Genomic DNA, 20,102 nt, shown 5'->3' with positions numbered 1-20,102 from the left:
ATAAAGCCTTACTATTACCTGTGTTAAACTGACTGTCTTTTTTTTTAATGGAAGATAAAATCTATTTACTCCAGTATTCTACTAGTAGGTGACTGACTTACTTTTTGAGTGTTTGGGCATCGGAAGAAACTTACCAGTTCTCAGATAGTTAAAAGATGTGTTTTTAAAACACAAATTATAGCCAACAGTGCTGATATTTCCGGGGACTAGACTACTGTTTCATTTAGCAATAGCAGTCAGAGTTCACAGTTCTCTCTGTGGCGTTTCCTGCCTTTAGATGTGCTTTAATTACAAGACATAATGCGTGATAATATATTTACTATACATACGTTAATTGTAATGCTGTGTAATTATAGCACCATTTTAAATCCAGTTGCAGTGTTTGATTTGTCAATTCCTATTTTAATTAGAAGTACAGAAAACTTAGCAGCCAGAACGCTACTATTCAGAGCAAGTGTTTCATTGCTTCGGCAGAAGAGAGGAACAACCTGAAAGTAAAGTTAGTATTTTACTGGTGCTTCATTTTATTGCTGTTGTTTAGTGTTACCGTCTCCAGAACATTATAACACTGTTAGAGTCCAATGAAAAAGAAAGGAAGGTGTTTGTGAAAAGAAAATCATTGTAGCTTGAACAGGATTGATGAGTAGATGGCCTTGAAATTTCTGAAAACAGACTTAAGTAAGAGATTCTGATGAAATTTTTGCTGACATGTTGTTTGTGTGGAACCTCCTATCTTGGGATAGGTAACAATATTCTTACAGCATTTCCACTGTTTTGTTTTTTAACCAACCTACTATTTAAATATTTGTTCTAAAATAATTCCGAGCATCTACTATTTTTCTAGGTTGACCAACTCCAAAATGTTATCTCAGTCTCTGTGCCAAGTTTGCAAATGGTTGCTTCTACGCAATTTAGAACTGAGCTCAATAAATGCAGTTACTTTCACCAGAAGGATCCATTCTTCAGTAAAACAGCTTTCTGAATGTGAGTTAAAGGAAGAAACCATACAAAAACGTGAAACCGAAGAGTTGCCTCAAATTGCAGAAGACAAAAGTTATGGAAGATTGCATATGCCAGTGATGCTGGAGGAAGTTGTTAATTTTTTATCCCCACAGCCAGGCCAGGTGAGTTAAATGATAATTAACATTTATGGTTCCCTAGCAGTGTAGGGATAACTTTTAGTTAGAGAAACACAGCGGTACTCTTTAAACATCCTTTGCACCTTTTAAAGCTTTTAAATTGATTTGCAATTCAGATTAAGGTTTTTTATTTAAAAATAATGGATATTTGATATCTATATACCTGAATCACAAAGTAAACATCATTTGTTAAAACTACAGTAAGTATTTGAATAATGTCTTGCTTTTGTGCTGTTCTTCTTGGATTGCTCTTGTGCGTTTCTAAGGCTTTATTGATTAGTAATAGTAGCAGAGAGTTTTCATGTGTGGTTATGCCATTGATTAGTGAAGAGCTTTCTCCCTTTTTGTATAATGGGTAGTTTTAAATGTCATTCATCATCATACCTTGTTCTAAGATACTTATTTTCATGCATTTAATGAGTTAAAGACACTGCATTACCTGAGGATATGCTTATACTGCATGGTGGAGTGCAAGGTACCAAAAGCAAAGTAGCATCAGTAACGTGAAAGTATCACAAACCTCCTAATTTGCCTGTGGTACAGCAGGTAGGTTGTTTTTGGTGTCTAGGTTAGCTCAACACTGTAATGTTGATATATCAACGCTGTACTGTTGTATACAGCGAAGGTATACTTCTATGCAATGTAGGTGTATTTTTTTATGCACTCCCTTTACAGAACTCATACACAGTGGACTTGAGTTTCAGATGTGGAATCTTAAATTTGATATTAAGATGAAAGGATTTCATTTACAACTTAAATATTTTTCCCATTTCAGATGCTTTTCTTTTATCTGTGAATTTGGTACTTTTTGTTAGCTTCATGGAATTTTATTCTAGGTTTATTTGTGAAGGTTTAGTGGAAAGAATCAAGAATCTTGTTCTTCTATCAAGAAGAAGGTTCAAAATGTAGTATACTGCTTTTTTTTTCAATCCCGCTTCTTTTCCCTGAGATTTTAAACATAAGGGCTAAGTGATAACAACAGCGCTTCTGTTTTGAAGATAGAGTAAACCATATATTTGCAGTACTAGTCAATGTTGCTCTAAATAAAGCTTTTTCAAAATCGTAGACTTCAAAATAAGCCATGTGCAAAAGAGTGCAATGTGTTAACTAAGTTTTGCTAGCATAAGCATCATCAGTGAATTTTTGAACAGAAATTAAAAGACTGACTCTCATTGACATGAATGACGCTACAGTTTCTGTTAACATGTAGAACTGGGATTGTCACATCAGTTTGCGTTTTAAGGTTATGCTCATGCCTACAAAGTGTAAATTTTTTTTCTTTTCTTTTTTGATGGAGTAGGGAAGATAGCAAAATATGCGCTATACCTATAATGTTCAGATAATCGATTTTAGTTTTTTGCTTTCTTTCTTCCTATATCATGGAGGTTTCCTGTACTCAGCTTTAAAACAGTTATGTTCTTTGTTATAAAAAAAAAAAAAAAGCTGATCTGGGCCTTTATTTCCTGTAATGTCCTAAGACAAGGAGTTGCCAATATATAGAAAATCCAATTAGAAGGACAATATTCTCCCTGTGGTTCTGGTCAGTGAAAGCGGTTTTCATTTTACTTACAGGGGTTCCTAAGAAAATAAATGATACTTAAAGAGTGAGTCACAGCTGAGATAAAGATGTTAGTTCCCCCCCTATTGCATATTTTGGTTGGCTGTATATTTTGTAGAATCTTTTGGTCAGGGAGTTGAGCAATAGTATTTCCTCTTACCTTTGAGTCTCCTTTTACTGCTTTAGCACTTGTTTCTACAAAGTCCCTATGGCAGTGCTTTCTGGGATGCACATTGTAGAAATTATTATTATTATTATTTTTTTTTTACCAATCTAGCTCACTTCTTAGTGGAAGGTCTGCTGCAGTAAATCCGCACACAGGTAGTTTCCTCTTTCAAGTTTACTGTATTGACTAAACTATATTTTAGTCTTCTTAGTTCACTAGTGCTCTTTATGCATGCTTGATAACAGTTTCTTCAGTTATCTGGGTAGTGTGAGTTTTCTCTGCTCTCGTGAACTTTACAGGTAGTAAAGAACCAAGTGTACCTTTTTAGAATGAATGTCTTTGTCCTCTGCAAGCACGTTTTCCTAATTTTCACCATACTTCTTAATTCTTCTTTTGCATCATTCACTTGCCTTTTAGTAAATGTCTTCTACATCATAGGGATACAGTAATGTGAAATAGAATTTCATTAACAGTGAGTTCTAATATGAATGCCAGGTTGAAACTTTGGAATTTTAATTATTCTTGTCAGGGTCTTATAACTAAGTTTCTTACAAGTTCCGTACCTCTAGGAAACTCATTTGTTAGTGCTGCAGCACAAGCAGCACATTTTTGTATGTAATGTGTAAACTCCAACTAGAATAAGAAGAAATATTATATCCTATTCAGATTTAATGAAAAAAATTGTAATTTGGTAACCTCTGTGGATTTGTATTAAATATGATAGTCTAGAATAGAGAAAAATGGAGATACAGTAAGTTCTAGGTGTATTACTTGATTTATGATAGCTCTGCAAACTTTTTTAAATGTCTCTGCATGAAATAAGTGGTCAAAGTTGGAGTGAGAAAGGAAGAATGACAAGACTGATGCCTTTTATCTAGTTTTTAACTCTGTTTCTGATGAACCACTTAATATCAAATGCTCTTTTTAGCTGATTTCGTTAATTTGTGTTAAAAAGCGTACAGTTAATTTCCCCAAACAGATCTTATCTCGCATCTTCTTGAGTTAGTTGGGATTTTTTGTGGAAGCAGCCTCTTTGATTCTTCATAGAATTATTCAGATGTTTTTTACTCCATAGCTTTCATTGAAAGGGTATCCTCTTTCTCTTAGAACTAATATGTAAGGATCTGTAGCTTTAAGATCTCTAGCTTTTAGAAAGAGGCAGATACTTAAAAACATCTAGTTTTGCCATGAGCTTTCCTTTCAGTCTTCCAGGTACATATTCCATTGTACTCTCAATAGCTACTATTTCCATGGATCCAAATGTCAAATGAAAGATTATTTTTTTCAGCTGAGTGGGTACAAACATGGCCTTCCAAAATAACAGGAGGAAGCACAAGACATTGCTTATGGAGTTTCACATCGTTCTTTCACCACTGACGTGCTGCATGAGCTCTGCATTTAGTTTGAAGAAAGTGCCCTTTCACTGCCTCAAGTTCTGTTGCTGCTGTTGGATGTTGTTGATCGGGAGTATAGTCATTTCCCATTGCTCAGTGCTACTCAAGTACTGTGAGACGCTCAAATGAGGTTGAGATAGACTACTGGTGTGCAAAAAGCACAGTCTGTTGCTCTGACCTTGTTGTCTTAGTTTCTTTATATCCTTGCCCATATGTCAGTATTCTTTTTTTTTTCCCCTGCCTTATACTGAATGCAAGCTCTTAAAGACAAAAATAAGCTTCCTCTGTGTAGTACCCTGCAGAGTGGACTTCTGTTTTGTGAAAAGGGTTTCCAAGTGCCATGGTATATAAATAGTTATGTGGCTGTGCTTGTGGCCATGTACTTATAATAATTCCAAAGTCATCTGCAAATAATTATAACTGGAATAACCTTTTTACACTGAAGTCTCTCAAAATCTAAGTGGTCAGCAGAGTTTCCAAAATAAACAGAAATTTGAAAGAGGACATGGAAAAATGAACTTTAAGTTCTTAAGTTGTATGAAGTATTTTGGAGGCTGTAACAAGTAAAATCCCAGAATACCAAGTTTGTCAGGGAATGTTACAGCATGAGATAAATGCTGAAATAGATATTTTGGAAAAGCACAACACCCTATGGACAGAGTAATTGCTTATACCATTTTAACCTACTTTCCTTTTAAGTTATAAAATGAAAGTAGGTCCAATGGCATAAAGCAAATGATTGAGATGGTCTTTTATATTGTGTAGCTGTGTATTTTTAATGGGAAGCATACTGAACATGTTTTTCTGCATGCAGATTGGCACAGTGATTTATACTGTGATCGATAAAGATAAGCAAGTTTTTGTAAAAGAGGAAAGAAGACATTTGAATTTGCAGAAAGCAGTAAATCAATATAGAGAAATTCTGAAGATATTCTGGAAATTACAAGACACACTTTTTTTTTTTTTTTAACTGGGGGGACAGTGAGAGTTGTTTTAGCAGGTCATGTAGTTCCTATGTACCAACCACCTTTTCAGTCATTCTTGTTGTACCTAATTCCCTGGTTATGTGTACTGTGAGTTTACAAAAGAAGCTAGCCAGGTTTCAGATCACAGCTGTGCGAGGAGAAGCGTTATGAAAAGTTTGTAGACTATATGTATGCAAAGTATATTCATTCTTTGCCTTGTGTAATAGGAGATTTGCTAAGTGGAATCTCATCAAAGAGAGAGCACTGTGTAAAATATGTTTGGCTAAAATTATATATAAAAAGGATTTTTTGTGAAATTAGCATCTGAAGATACAGTATGAAAATGGAAAACAGTGAAGTCTGGACTAAGAGGTAGTCTCTCAAATACCTATTGTTTTTATTAAGAGTAATAATAATATCTGTGTTCATGAAAGTAGTATTTATATGAAGATTTGGAAAACCAGGCCACCTCTTTTGTTTGGTCGTTAACTTATAATTGATTTTTAACCAATTAGTCCCTACTGTGAAGAACAGTCTAATTAAGAGAATAACAAGAGGAATATCATTTACCAATGTGATGGCAGCAAATGTCATACAAGTTCTACAGTATCTGGGGCAGAGTGAATTGCATCATGAGATGAGAGAGGAGAGGACAGGGAAGAAAACAAGACAGGAGATGGTCTTTATGAACAGCTTGTCAGTTGAAGGTGCACAGAAAGTCCAGTCGTGCTCTTTCATTATCTCACGTTTCTTGCTCTGCTGTCTTGTCTGTAGTGGGTCCTGAAAAAGTACAGGGATCATAAATTCACTGATGATGGGTGAATTAAAATACATATGATTTATTTGAGATTAGACTGCGGTGGTACCAGGAAATGAGACGTACTCATATATTGGATCTGGAAAATGGCGAGACATTAACAAGAGATGGTCAAGAAGTCCCTTTAGAGTTTACTTTTTTTATAGGACTTCGAGATTTTTCTCCATAGAGAGACGGTAACTCAAAAACTTTTGAGGAGGAAAAAAAGAGTAGGTTGATTACTACTGCTGCATCGGAAAGAATCTTTTGGTTATAGTTCTTAGACATCTGCCACACCTCCTCCTCTTCCCACTTGCAGCATGGCTCTCAGCAGGCACATCTGAGTATTATCCTCAGCAACAGCGCACGACCGCTCTCACCGACTTCATTCTGTGTCTTTCTCTATTGCAGTAGAGGAAGGGAAGCCTGCAGCTGCTGCCTCCAAAGAGGCCAGCAAGGGAACTTGGTCTCCTACTGAGACCAACTCTGCAGATGCACCAGATTTCATTTTATTGTAATACTGAGTTAGCTTGTTGTTATCGCTCTATCGCATAACAAATTATAGTGCTTTGGGAAACTATTTAAGACTCTGTGTTATAATAAAGCAAGACTCAATGCTTTTGGGTGACTCAGCTTGTAATGACGCTGTATATGCTCTCCTTTTCTGTTGTGACAGCATTAGTCTTTGCACCTCTTGGGGAAAACTAATAAAATTCACCAGAAAGTAATCTCAGCCCTTTAAATTTTAACTTGAGTGAGCCTATGATCCCAGAAAGGGTGATAATTAATATATGTAGCTACTCATTTCCTCCCCATCTAGTACTGTGTGCCTTATTTAGTCAGCTTTTTGGCTCAGCTTTCTTACTAAATATTTGAATTCTAGTTTGCAAACAGGAATACAGACTTCTACCACGCAAAATATTACTAGAGTTTTAAGATCATGATTGGAGTACAGGAAGTAGCTGCAGTTTTTTCTTATTCTATTGTATTTCTGTTTAAGGTAAGCCTGTTTTAAGTAGCTCTTTTTGCAGGCTTGCTCTACGTAAAGAGGTAATTAAAAGGTTAAACTACCGAATTAGCAGGTACCTGAAGTCATCCGAATGCGTGGTCTATTTTTTAAGAGTTTTTGAACACATCCCTTTTACCTCCAGTGGTGTCTGCTGGTGCTCAGTGTCTTGTAAGAATACTCTTTTCATAACTGCACTTTTAAGTGCTGAAATCAACTAATGCTGTTTCAGATTATAACTTTGTAAAAAGTTATGATCTCTAACATAAAATTGCTGTATGCACCTGGCAGCCAGGACCTGTCAGAAACATGTACATAGACTTTTTTGAGATTGGCTACCAATAAATATTAAAGAGTGGATTAGATTTGCAGTTGAGCCTTTATAAAATTTTCATTGCATCTTAAATATCTCCTTTGTTATAACAGAGGAAAGAAATTTTTCTGAGGTAGCTGAGGAAATCAACTCTGTCTTGCTTGCTAAGTCTAGTGATTAGCTGAAGTCATTCAGAGATTGAAATTTTAATTTCATATGGAAATGTTAATAATGGCCTGCTTGAGTAATAATATCATTAAATCTAATTACAGATAACTCTTCGAAAAATGAGCAAAGTAAATGATGCATACTGAAGCAAGGCCTAATAGAGCTGTCTAAAAGCAGGTGACAAAGGCACTGTTGGTTTTTTTTTTTTTTTTTCCTTGCTACCCTTTCTTCCAGTTTTGAGAAGGGAAGGCTCATATGTGTTTTGTTGCGTTTAGAAAGTTTGCTGCCATTAATCTTTCTAGAGTTTTCACTCAGTTAAATGATGGGGGGGGTAGCTGGCTGTCAGGTTTCAAGCTATGCAAGGAATGTCGCTTGGCAGACAGGAGAGGGTCTGGGTCACAGCCCTTTGCTTCTGGACTTTGAAAGTCCAGAAACTTTTCCAGTTAATGGACTCCTGCCAAGTTCCTATGAAGGAGCTACAGTTGATGACTGAGAAGGCTGTGACATATTTTAAGATAAATTACAGGTAGTTTTCTGATGAAGTATTCCATTATGTTCTGTAGATTCAAGATCAAAAGCAAAGGTATTCAGTCTTAGAAAATAAGAGAAAAAAGCAAAACAATAACGGAACAGGTAAAGTGCCTTTGTCTTGACATTTTAATACAAGAAATGTTTTAAGTAGAGAAAGGAATATCTTACCTATGAATTGCTGTTTCATATTTAGCTGTAATCAGAAAGAAATTTCAACCTCCATGAGGAAAGTATATTTGAAATTATTTTGAGGATGTTGATGAGTGGTTGTGATGGGATGCTTTAAAATACCATATTTGTAACAACCTTTTTTCCCTCCTGTGTAGGATGATGTAGAAGTGGTTGATGCAAAATGCAAGTTAATGTAATGCTTGAATATTTGTAGACATGGTCTGTGATCTTACAAGTTTTGGTATGTGAGCTGTACAGCAGTAGAATTTAGTCGTAGCCTCTATTCCGGTTAGGAATTTATACGACTGAGATGAATGCAGAAAAAGGGTTAATAGTAGCAGTATTATGTTGCATTGCCAAATAAATCACTACTTGAAAATAATTTTCTCTTGTACTTAAAATAATGCATTTTGTGAGAGGGTTGTTCTCCTACAAAATGCTGAGTTTTTATTTAGATTTCTTTTTGTAATGTAAAGTGCTAGAGCTGGAGAATAAACAACTTTTTTAATCGTCTCATATAATCTCTCAAAGGTGCCATCACATAATATAGTTCTGGGGAAAATTGCAGTCCATTTACAGTCGTGCTGTCAGTTTTTTTTTTTTTTTAATTATTTGTGATAACTTTTACACTATATAGAGTTGATGGGAAATGTTTCTTGTTTGCAACTAAAATACCCATTTTGGCTCTGTGCTTTATTTGCATCTTTCTCTGGCAGAATTGCTTTATACGGAATAGTATGTTACCATTAGCAAGGGTATGGAACAGTAAGTTTTTCTGTTTCGTCTTTATTTTCTAGCAGTTGATGTCATAAGGCATAAGACCTTTCATCTTCTTAAAGTATTTGTTGCTCTCAAGTTCAGCTCTTGTGTACTTGAGCAAAATTCTGCTTCTGAGGTGAGAATTGTGCCTCTATATGTCCACGTCTGTAGAACATACCTCATGATACATTCCATATCACTGTCATCAGCTTCACTTTGGTGGTAAGTGCAAAGTTCTGAAACGTTTGATTTAGCTCCTACAGGTTTTTACTTTTGGGGTTTCTGCTATAGGAAGACTTGGAATAACTGCTTTGATCTAGAAGGTGACCCTGACCACTTTTTGCTACAGATGGTTTTTATTCTCCAGAAGTTTCTTTTTCATTCGGTTTTCAATGTTAAATAACTTTCTATTACAACATCCTAGTATTTTGTTTCTGATTGAAACTGCGATGACATTAGAACATACACTAGAATACTAAGTTGTCTTTGTTGGAATTCCTTGTAGAAGTAACAGAATACAAAGCACAGCTTTTTTCAGGATTGCAGTTAGGGTCTTCAGATTGTCTAGGTATCTATATATAGTATGTAGTTTTATAGATATATAATAATATTTTTCCCTTCTGTGTGACAATATTCTCTATGTTTTGAAACAATGATTAAGAATGAAAATAAGTACATTTTTATGCTAAAAAGTTTCTGATTTACTTTATGAAAATAAACATCTTTCCTCTTTTTTTAGAAATGTTTTAAATTTTTGTAAAGGTTATTAGTATGCTTAAGATTAAATAATACTTCCTACTAAATTGCAACAGCATAAAATGATGCTGATAAAGATGCCAGAGTATCTCAGAAGATTATCTTTGACCTCTGATTTTCCTTATTCTATGATAATTTTATTTATTTACATGAGAATAACACCTGCATGTCAGTTTTAAAAATTTTTTTCAACTATGATTTAAAAATCTATATAGTTTATTAATTTACTTAGAGAAATATTAAAACCCTTCCAGCATTTCTCTGTAAGTAGAGAGTTCTCACTAACAAATGTCTGTTATGATCCCAAGAGTAACCAACTTTTATAGCATATCTCACTGTGCCAACATTTTTAACAATCTGTTTTATTTAAAATAATTGTAAAAGCCCTGTCTTTTGGCAGTCAAATAAAACAAGTATACCTTTTTAATTTTCATATATTTAACAGGAATCAGAGACATAAATTATTAGGTATTTGTGCCAAAAAAAAAAAAACCTCTTGCTCTGCAGGGTTTGCCTATGGGTATATTCAGTAGGACATTAAGTGGTAGACAAAATAAACAGATTGGGGGCAAATTCTGAGGATAGAGTTGATTTATCCATCTTAAACCCAAGCATAAACCAAATCTTGAATCAAATGAAGAAGCAGTGCTTAGAGCTGAGAAGTGTCATAACTAGAATAAATAGATAGTTGCTTAGGAAGTAATTGGGTAGGTAGCTAGACTTTGAAGTCGAGATTATTCTCAAGTCCTTGTTATATGACTGTGAGAAGCTGCACGTCTTTCAGCATACTTGAGGTATGTTCTTTCAAGAGATGTCATTATTTTTCTATCAATAGTAAGCATTCCCTCTGAGAGAGAAGGATTGATAGCAATTTTCTGTTTTCTTATGGATAATTCTGTTACCTGCTAGCTTTTTGGAGGCTGAAGGGCTAATGCCAAGAATAAAAACATGTGACCACAAATGAATAATTTTTTAATAAATATTTTTGCTTTGTGATAGTTCTAGATAGATCTGATTAAACGTATTGTAAGTTCTGACAGATGCTGTTCTGGAAAACCAGCAAGATTATTGCTGTGAAATCTGAATGAGCTAAGATGGTATATGTTTCCTTTGAATAATGAACTTTTTTCTTTTGGTCAGGAATTTTGTAGATGGATAATTGTTCAGCAGGACTGAATGCAGATCTCTTTGCTAACTTGAATTTGTAAGCAAACGGTTCTCAAGGAAAGTTAAGTATATGACACAGTGACCTCTTGTAAGTGGCAAAATGAAGATTGAAAAGGCCTTATTAATAGAAAATGTCATTAATTTTTGAAGTAGAAAACGCTTACTTGACCAGAACTTGCACTTAATTAGTTTTTTCTGAATATTATAGTGCTTTTATCTTCTTTAGAAGGCTTTCTACTATGGATGTGTTTTATAACACTAGTAGGATTTCTTCCTTTTGCATAGAGCATTTGGGATAATGCCCATGAACTATTGTAATGATTTGAGGAGCTATAAAAGGTTGCAGACTCGTCTAGATTATTTTCTCATGCTGACATGATCTTGTTGGATTTCCGTTTTTGAGGAATTGCAGATACTGTCAGATAATCAAGTCAAGTTCTGCTGTTACTACTTTTGGTTAACTTTTTTTAGTGAGGCATATTAAAAACTTTAATTTTTGCAAATAATTGGATTTATAAATTTCTTCAGAAGATGTTTTGAGCATGGCTCACTTCAGTTTATATCTAGACATGTTTATTGATTACAGACAGGTTTGTTTTGATATAATAAAAACATGAAGAAATATTGCTTAGTACACTAGATTTCTGTAGAAAAAATATTTCACAGCATTCTTGGGTTATAGAACAATAGTGGATAAGTAGATGAATTTTTGCAGTAGTTCTGTATTTCTGTACCTGGCATATGGGAAACAGTAATAAGAGTTCAGTCTTTCTTCAGCAAATATGTAAAGACAGACTGTTTTTTAACTGAAGGACTGTATTTGTACAACTACAGGGCTAACCATTGGTTTATAGTTAAACAGGTACTGTTTGCACAGGTGTAGACTTAGGCAAAAAAAGAATTGCACTACATAGTGGACTGTATATGCAGTCTTAACTATCAAGAGAAAGTCCGTTGATTGAAATATACAGATATTTGTAAAAGGCACATTAAACTGAATATGCGTCTTGGCGTGATACAGATATACGTGTAAGTCCTCTGTTTATTTCAGTCTGACTCAAAAGAGTAACAATAAATACAAAAAATCAGTAAGTTGAAATACATTTGTGATGAGCTGATGATAGTAATAAGGCTACAGAAAACTATAGATCATCTGAGGTAGATCAAATAGAAGTTAAAGGACATATTTTAATGTAGACTCAATTTAGTTTTTATACATGTTTTCAGCACTACATTGTTGAAATGCCTGTAGGCTGGTCATGTATAGTGACATGAGGAGGTAGCAAAGTAACCATAAAAAAGATTCTCTATGTATATAAGTGTGTATATGTATGTGTTTAATGCTGGTGAATGAATTTCAAGAACTTCGGAGTCTGGTTCACGTGGGATAGGTATTCTGAAATGCAGCTGCCACGTGAAGATCATCCAGACAATTGATTCTGCAATAGTTTCCAAAAATCTCGAGAGAATAGGGAGTTCTTGTGAAAACGATGATAACTTCTGCGTTGTCCTTTGTCAAGAATTAGTGTTACACAATCCTGTGCAGTATTTTAGCTTTCATAATTTTAGCTTTTTACACAGAATTACAGAACATTTTAAATCTTAACTTGATTTTAAACTTGAACGAAGTTTGAATCTAGGAATGAAACTATCTTTCTATCTGAATCTGTTTTCCCATCTGTAGTGCTCAAATAATACAATGGAAGATAACTGAATTGTTTAATTTTTGTCACTTACAATGGTGGCATTGAAAGGTTTTCCACATTGCATCAATTGTTTCTCTATTTTTTGTGCGCTTGCTTTGGAAAATATTTGAAGATGATAGGTGTTTTAGCAAACTTCAGTATCTAAAACTAGTGTTCAGATAAAATTAAGGTTTCAGAACTGAAATGTTCGGAAGTTAGGGAAAAATAAAAGTAAGATTTATCTTTCTCGTATATATACAATGTGATATACAATTACATACATTTTAAACAAAAGTCTTTTTTTTAGCACAAAAGAGGGTTTATTTGCATGAGCATTTCAGTTCTAGTAAAGAATCTGCTGCTGAGAGAAAAAACGTCCCTGCTTAAAGTGGTTTGATTTACATTGCGGAGCTATCTTGCAATGCAGAAACTGGATTTCTTTCAGACTAAGCCAGATGTACTCGGAGTGTTCCTCATGTGCTTCAACTGTTAATGAATATTCGGTCCAAAGAACCAAAGTAAAACTGGTCTGTAGTAAATCCCCCTGGAATGCGTATAGGGTCTTGGAACAGTTGTCTTGCCTTTCGAATCCTCCTCTGCTAATAGGCCTGCTAATATAGACATAGCCAGAGCGCTGAGTGAATAAGCAGCTATTGATTATTGTCTTTTTTTCTTCTACAAAGGCACACATCTTATTTGCTGTTCACTGTTTAAACTACTTGGAATTTAGAAGTTTTTCAAAGAGGTTGACATTTTGAGGACATTTATTGCTTCGAAGCAGATTGGAGTGACATCATTTCATAGTTGTGAGGAAACAGCATTTCTGCAGAGTGGATCTAGAGTTCTTGAGTTTGGCAGCCAGAAGATGAGAGCCAATAACGTGACCTACCTGTTTGGTTTAAGTGAGCTGTTGAGATCATCATACAGGAACTCTGTGGCAGACGTTCCAATGTTCCTCTGTCTCCTGAACGTATTTTTTAATTATCGTGTTGGACGTTGCAATTTGTAGTGTCTCTTAGCTTTTTAAAATAAAATTCAAATCGCTGACATTCTAATAATTGAAACAGTTCATTTCTACAGGGTTTGCTGGAAGAGGCGGTCTATGTAGATTTGTGGTTGTAAGAACAGGTAAGCCAATCAAATGGCTTGCTGCCAGGGAAGGAGGCAAGTCTTACATCCCTTCTCCGCATGTCTTTCCATCACTCCATCCTGTCCTGTCCCTCCATCGCTGTTCCTGCCTGGGCACCCTTCTCACCCAACTCTGGGCCAACCCTATCACTCATTGGATACTTCTGTGAGTAGCTTAAACATGCTGACATGGCAAAAAGCAGCTTTTTCTCCTATGTTACCTTTTTATGCCAGGTTAAAGTGGCTTGTGGAAGTACCTAGTAAGCACCAGTACTGCGGGAAAGGAGCCAAAAGCAGTGAATATGAGAAAATACTGCAAACTGCTTCATTTTTTCCCCCCCCCCATCTCTTGACAGAGCTTTGGGAGGTAGCCATCCTCTGAGTTAGCTGTGAGAGGGAGATGAGTGAAGTTCACATTTTTTTCCAGTCAGTAAAAATTGATGCTAAATGTTGGGATTTTTAGATCCTGGTACAGATTTTGGGGAAAACATCCTTTAATTTAAGGTTTTGCTCTATTTAATTTTAAGACTCATGTTCATTTTAGCCCTTAGGATCCTTAGTCTCTTCCAATTTGTGTTCCAGTCCTAAAATCGGATTTTCTGTTCTTTCTTGAATTTGCCTGGTCTTGATTTCAGATTCCCCTGCATTTCATGCTTCTGTCTGGTTGCACATACTCATCTCTCTCCTGTTCTGCCGATTGTGCAGCCATGGGGAAGGCTGGCAGGAAAACAGTTATTTTACTTGCAATTGGTTTTAGGGTAAAAGAGCACACTCATCCAACCTGTGACAAGGGGCTAATGCAAAGATAGCATCAGGAATGTGCACTTAGAGCTGAAGATGATAGCGAACCGCCTGTTGTCTTGAGAAGCCGTGCTGTCGTTAGGTCAGTTTGTGAATAAAATGCAGAGCTCCTCTGCAAGTTGCATGCCTTGGTTCTAGGCACCTTTCTCATCTGCTAGTCTACAGCAAACAGGCTGATTGCTCCCTCTGAATTGGCACTACCAGAACACAGTCTGAGGGAACAGGAGAGACACTCATCCTTTTCTGAAATCCTGTGCTTAGCAGCTTAGACATCATAGACTTAGCATTCAGAAGGAACTGCTGGGAAGTCTTGCTTTTAAATCTAACTTATGTTTTTGGAGGTTCATAAGAATACTATAAGGTCATTCACCCAGAGTTGTCCTCCCAGTATTTTGCCCTTTGTTATTCCTAGATTAAAAATACCAATGCTACTTAAGGGAATAGTGAATAAGAGTTTTAATATTTAAGCAAACATGGTTTTTTTCCCTAACCAGGGAAAGGGCTGACAACTTTTTAGGATTCTGCCTTGCCTACCCCCCCCCCCCCAAATCAACTGAAGACCTTACTTCTGACACAGAAAAAATTCAGTCCCCAATTGTTAAATCAGTCAGGGCTCTTAAGTGGCAGAAAACAGGATCTTTCAATGAAAAATGATAGGTATCTTATTAATAATTAATACCACTACCTGAGCAGCTTATAAAAAGGCAGGTTTAAAGTCTGGTGCTTTAGCTTCAAACTGTACAAAGCATTACTTGTATTTTGATTTCTGAGATATTGTTTATCCAAAATGAAATTAAAACAATACTCTTGAAATTCTCTCTCCTTGGAATACCTATTGCACGGTTGTGTCAGTATATACTTTTGGTCTTGTAAATTTAACACAAGATTTTTGCTAAGAAGGTCAATGAAAATACTTTCCTTTTGATCTTGCATCCTTGTGGGTGCCTGGATAGTTCTTCTGTAAGAAAAGTTTTACTGGATGAGTCAGTGCACTGAGTCATATGCAGCATGAAGCCTGTAGTGCTGTAGACTAACTAATTGGTAACAGTCTCAAATTTAATTAAAGCACAGTTGTCAGCTCTGTTACTGATTGACATCCCACTGAAGTATTTTGTTTTTGGCAACTTACATTAATTGTTCTCTGCTGCTGATTTGTGTGTTTTAAGATCTTGTTTCTGTTGAATAGACCTGTTGTTGTCATTATCCTTTTTATGATTTTTATACCATTTGCATTGATGTTTTTTTCCCTTGTTAAATTACATATTCAGTAATTATGATTTTACTGTGCCTGTGAATTTACAGATGTTTAGAATCCTTTGAGGATTTAAGTTTCCTTCATTAGGAACACTCCTTTAAGCGCTGATGAATGTTTCTTTTTCTCGTCTCTTCCCCAAATTTTGTAAACATTATGCGAAAATTGTTACAGAATAAAATTAATAGTTTTATATCTGTTTTGTGTTTACTTGCAGATGACATTTTCAATTTGGATAGCTTTCCTATGTTCGTCTTGGTGTGTTGTACCTTGTTTTACAACAATGTGTGGCTTTATCCCAGTGTCTGCCAGCATCTCCAGATAATGGCAATGGTTTCCCGTATCGTTGGAGTTTTCTCTCCTCTTTTTCTACAATTTCTTTGTGAATATTTATTTCTTTTGCTCCTAAAGGAGCATCATGGAAAGTGCTACGTTTGCAGGATTTTTTTTTTCAAACTATCTGTCTTTCGTTAAGGGAAAATCCTCAGAGTCTTGGGAGAAAAGCAGGGATTGTTTTTATTTTCTGCAGTATTAAAAAAAAAAAAAAAAAGTCTATCAGCTCTATGCAGGGCTTCTGCTTGCTTCAGCTGATAATTAAGTGAAAACTTGAATGGATAGTAGATTGCTTTTCTACTGAATTGCTTGCTTTTCAATGCTCTGAGATAAATATATTTGTAGAAATTTCAGAAATTCTCCATGCTACTTCAGGATACAGTAAGTGCTGAAGCTAGAATGGTGAAGAAGAAATTTCTCTTTCTAGAGATCTGAGGAGGAGGATGTTTTGGTTATCTTTCTATTGCAACCACTTTTTCCTCTCTCCTAACCTATGTAGATCTAAAGATCGAAAGTATAAGAAGGCCAGTAATGCAGTAGTGGTTCAGATCAAAGGTATCCCTGATTGGGTATCCAATCTCTAACAGTGCCCCATAGCAGCTGATAAGGATTATATGGTTGAAATATATAATATAATGATTATGGAAAGGGGAAGTAGAGAATGATTATTTTTCTTCTTTGCGTGACCTTTAAGCTTCTGCCAGTTAGTCGTTAAGGGCATCCAGAGTTGGGGATGTAATATTCACTGGTGTGGCCTTTCTTAATAGGTCTGATTAATCTCCCTGAAAATAGCTTGTTGCATTTTAGCTCCCCCAACACGGGATCCATAGTTTCAGTGTTTGCATGAGAAGCACTTTTTTATTTGTTCTAACTTAATGCCTGATAATACCATCGAGTTTCCCAAGCTCTTGTGTTTTGAGATGTAGTGAATCATACCATCTGCTACAGCTGTATAAAAGCAACATTAATAGTCCTCCACAGAAAATAACTTGAGCCTTTGGGTGCTGTATTGGACCAAAAAGATGTGTCCTAAGGGACTCCGTTTTCCTCATTTTGGATCATCTTGTCCTCATCTAAGCCCAGTTTCATTTAAAGCCGCAGAGACTGAGGATGTTCTGTTTTCTCCTGAAATGATCTTTCAGCTAGGACTAGGACTTTTCAGCTAGAAATTTGTTCTTTGAATGTTATTTTCTTGTTTTTCCTATGTTGTACGTTTTCCTCACATCAACTTTCTTCTACAGTGTTGGCCTTATGCAGCTTATTCTCAGCTTTATTCTTTTCTGTTGGGTTTCCCCCTCCGTTCATTTTTTCTTTTTGTTTCCTTTCCCCTGCTTTTATGCAGCCCCTCTCCTTTTCTAGCAGTTCTTCGTATTACCAAAATTGTTCTCTTATTCAAAGTATCAATTTTTTGATATTAAAAATGGATATTTTTAAAATAGGTTGCAGTATTTTGACATACCTCTCTAATGATTTTGATCGTGAGGTGTGTGAAGGGTTCCGGAGTTACATTCGCTGCTGCGTAATAGATGTGCTAAGGAACCTTTTCAAATCTTAACGTGTTTCAGTTTTATGTCTCTTAGGTAGGTATAGCATAACTCTTCCATGTAGGCATTTGTTCTGTTTCATCAGTTTGTGAAGATGCCTGGATATTCTGAATGCGATCACCAAAATAATATTTATGCTAGAAATTCACAATAAAATTAATCCTTTAATTTAGGGGAAAAATGCAGCATATTTCAAAGCATTTTTTTTTTTCAATTTGAGAGAACCCATAAAAGCATAATGCAAAGTTTCCATCCACCCAACTGTCACTGAACCAAATAAGCCTCTACCAATTTCTAGATAAATAAAAAATTGGATAAAAATCTTCCGTTAGGAGCTAAACTTTTCCTAAATGTTCTGCAAGGAGGGAAGGTTTTTTTTTTTTGGGGGTGCAGTCTTGTAACTTGGATTGTAAATTCAGTAATTTGGAACCTTTCATATTCTGTTTTGTGCAGTAAGAGGAGTAGTATTGTCTTCAATGATACATGTGCATTGCTACTTACATAGTTTTGGTATAGAGCTAACAGTGAAGATGGTTTCCTATTCATTCTCTTCCCATCTCCCACACAACTGTTTGTACATACTTGTTTGTTTTCTTAGCACTTCAGGCTTCTTTGGGCTAAGTTATTGCTAGACAGAATCTATCTATTCTAAATTCGTGAGTTGAAGATGAGGAAATGAGATTTCTGACTTGTTAATGGTATTTGTGCATCTCAGCACACCAGTTTGGAACATCCCATCAGTAGTGGGATTTTCATTTGCTGTATATAGAGGAAATATACAGGGATATTTCCATTTTCTAGTAAAGTCATGTTTCTTTAAATTTCGTGGGACACGATGCTTTCTTCATAACCCAAACAAATAACTAATGTTGGTAATACCTATTTTTTTTCTGTGCAATTTGATAAAACTTGTAAGTGAAATATTTTCAGGTTGTCTTCTGTAGGCATTGATATATTGCATGTTACAGTCAGTGGTTTTGGTTTGCTATGGTAGATAGATTATTTTTACAAATTTTGCACAACAGCTCTTTTGGACTAGTTAATTCTTCCACGCAGGTAGAAGGGAAAAAAAAATCATTAAGTGGAGTCAGAAACACCAATCTTTAAGTATTTGTTAGTCTCTTGGCTACCAGTGGAGAGAATAATTGCAGAATTAAGACTTAATTTCAGGAAATGTTATGCAAAAGTTCCCTTTTGTTGACCTGAGTCTATTGAGTAGGCAAGAGTGAATGCACAGAACCTGATAGAGCTGGCATTTAGAAAATCCAGTAGATAAAATTTAACACCTACTGAGGCATGAAACAGAAACCATTAAGGTACAAGTTTTAGAATGATTTCAGAGGCTATAATTAAAATAATTTAACGAACAGTCCATGAGGTACACTTGGAAATGTGTTCTTAGCCCAGTGGTCTTTATGGTTTTGTAAAAAGCTTTCCTAACTGGTTTAGGAGTGTCCTTATTTTTTTCTCAGCAAGTCAGGCTATTTGCATTAGGTTTTGTCTATTCAAATAGTATATTAAATTATATAAATATTAAAAGCAAAGGAGTGGAACGCAAGGGGCAAGTTATAGAAATTAACCTAGCAATTATTTTAAGTGGATTTTAAAAGTTGTACAAGATACTTACTATTATCGGAAGACTAATGGCGTATGTGGCTCTCATGAAACATGTCCTTCTTACTTGCTCTTGGAAGCAAACTTTAAAACTTGTTAGTGAGATCTATTGGAGTTTCGTGGCTGTGGTTAATCTAGAGCAAGCGTTAATGCTGAAAAAATAATGTTGCTTTTCAAGCCCACTTGGTAAATGTCTTTCAGTAGTGGGCTTTTTTTTCTGCTTAATGTTTTTGGTTGCATTCAACACATTGGGTCGATATGATTCAGTGTAAATCTTTTCCAATCACATTCAGTGCTTTAAAGTTCTTTTGTAGCTTCCTTAAATGAAATACTCTCATTTAGGAAGTGTGTAAAATACTGTGCTGCTATGAAAAGTGGATATGCAAGTTATCATGGTGAAAAGTCAATTTCCTGTGCAAATTGAAGTCGTGACTGTGTGCTGTAGTGACAAAAACAAGTCTTTCCTTTTTGCATTGCTTTTAAAGAAGCTCACACAACTGAGACAGAAGCAGTTGGACATTATTTTTTAATTTGTGAAATTGTTAAAGTCCTAACCTGCCTTTACGTTCGTACAATTACCTTTACCTGTTTTTGTGACCTGCTGTAGCCTCTGTCAATTTTGCCAGCAGCAGTTGCCTTTGCCATTTGTTTGACTGCTGTCTGGTACGACTCTCTCAGCAATTCCATGTTGTGCCTTGCTCTCCCCTACAGCTTTGATACTTTGTGAACCTGTAACTCACTGGAACTGACTCCACCTTTCTAGGGTATTGTGTTCAAGTTCAGATCAGGAATATACACGAGCTTGGCACTTTCCTGTGTGAAGAGAGGAATAAAAAAAAGGCTAAACAGGATATTC

General features: G+C 35.5%; 1 protein-coding gene across 3 annotated transcripts in view; it reads left to right on the top strand.

Annotated features, from left to right (window-relative positions):
• METTL15 (methyltransferase 15, mitochondrial 12S rRNA N4-cytidine) overlaps positions 1-20,102 on the top strand; it is a 90,535-nt gene that overhangs the window by 1,397 nt on the left and 69,036 nt on the right. For 2 of the 3 annotated variants that reach the window (XM_068945292.1, XM_068945291.1), the window contains exon 2: positions 845-1,124. In XM_068945292.1, coding sequence (XP_068801393.1) covers positions 861-1,124 — 264 coding nt within the window. In that variant the 5' untranslated portion in view covers positions 845-860. Of the gene's footprint in view, positions 1-415; positions 500-844; positions 1,125-20,102 lie in introns of those variants that run through there. The other variant, XM_009679452.2, reaches the window with a different exon arrangement.

This window comes from Struthio camelus, chromosome 5 (genome assembly GCF_040807025.1).
Source record: "Struthio camelus isolate bStrCam1 chromosome 5, bStrCam1.hap1, whole genome shotgun sequence".
NCBI classification, from domain to species: domain Eukaryota; kingdom Metazoa; phylum Chordata; class Aves; order Struthioniformes; family Struthionidae; genus Struthio; species Struthio camelus.
Note: the sequence above shows the minus strand (reverse complement) of the source record. Positions and strands in the feature narration are given on the sequence as shown.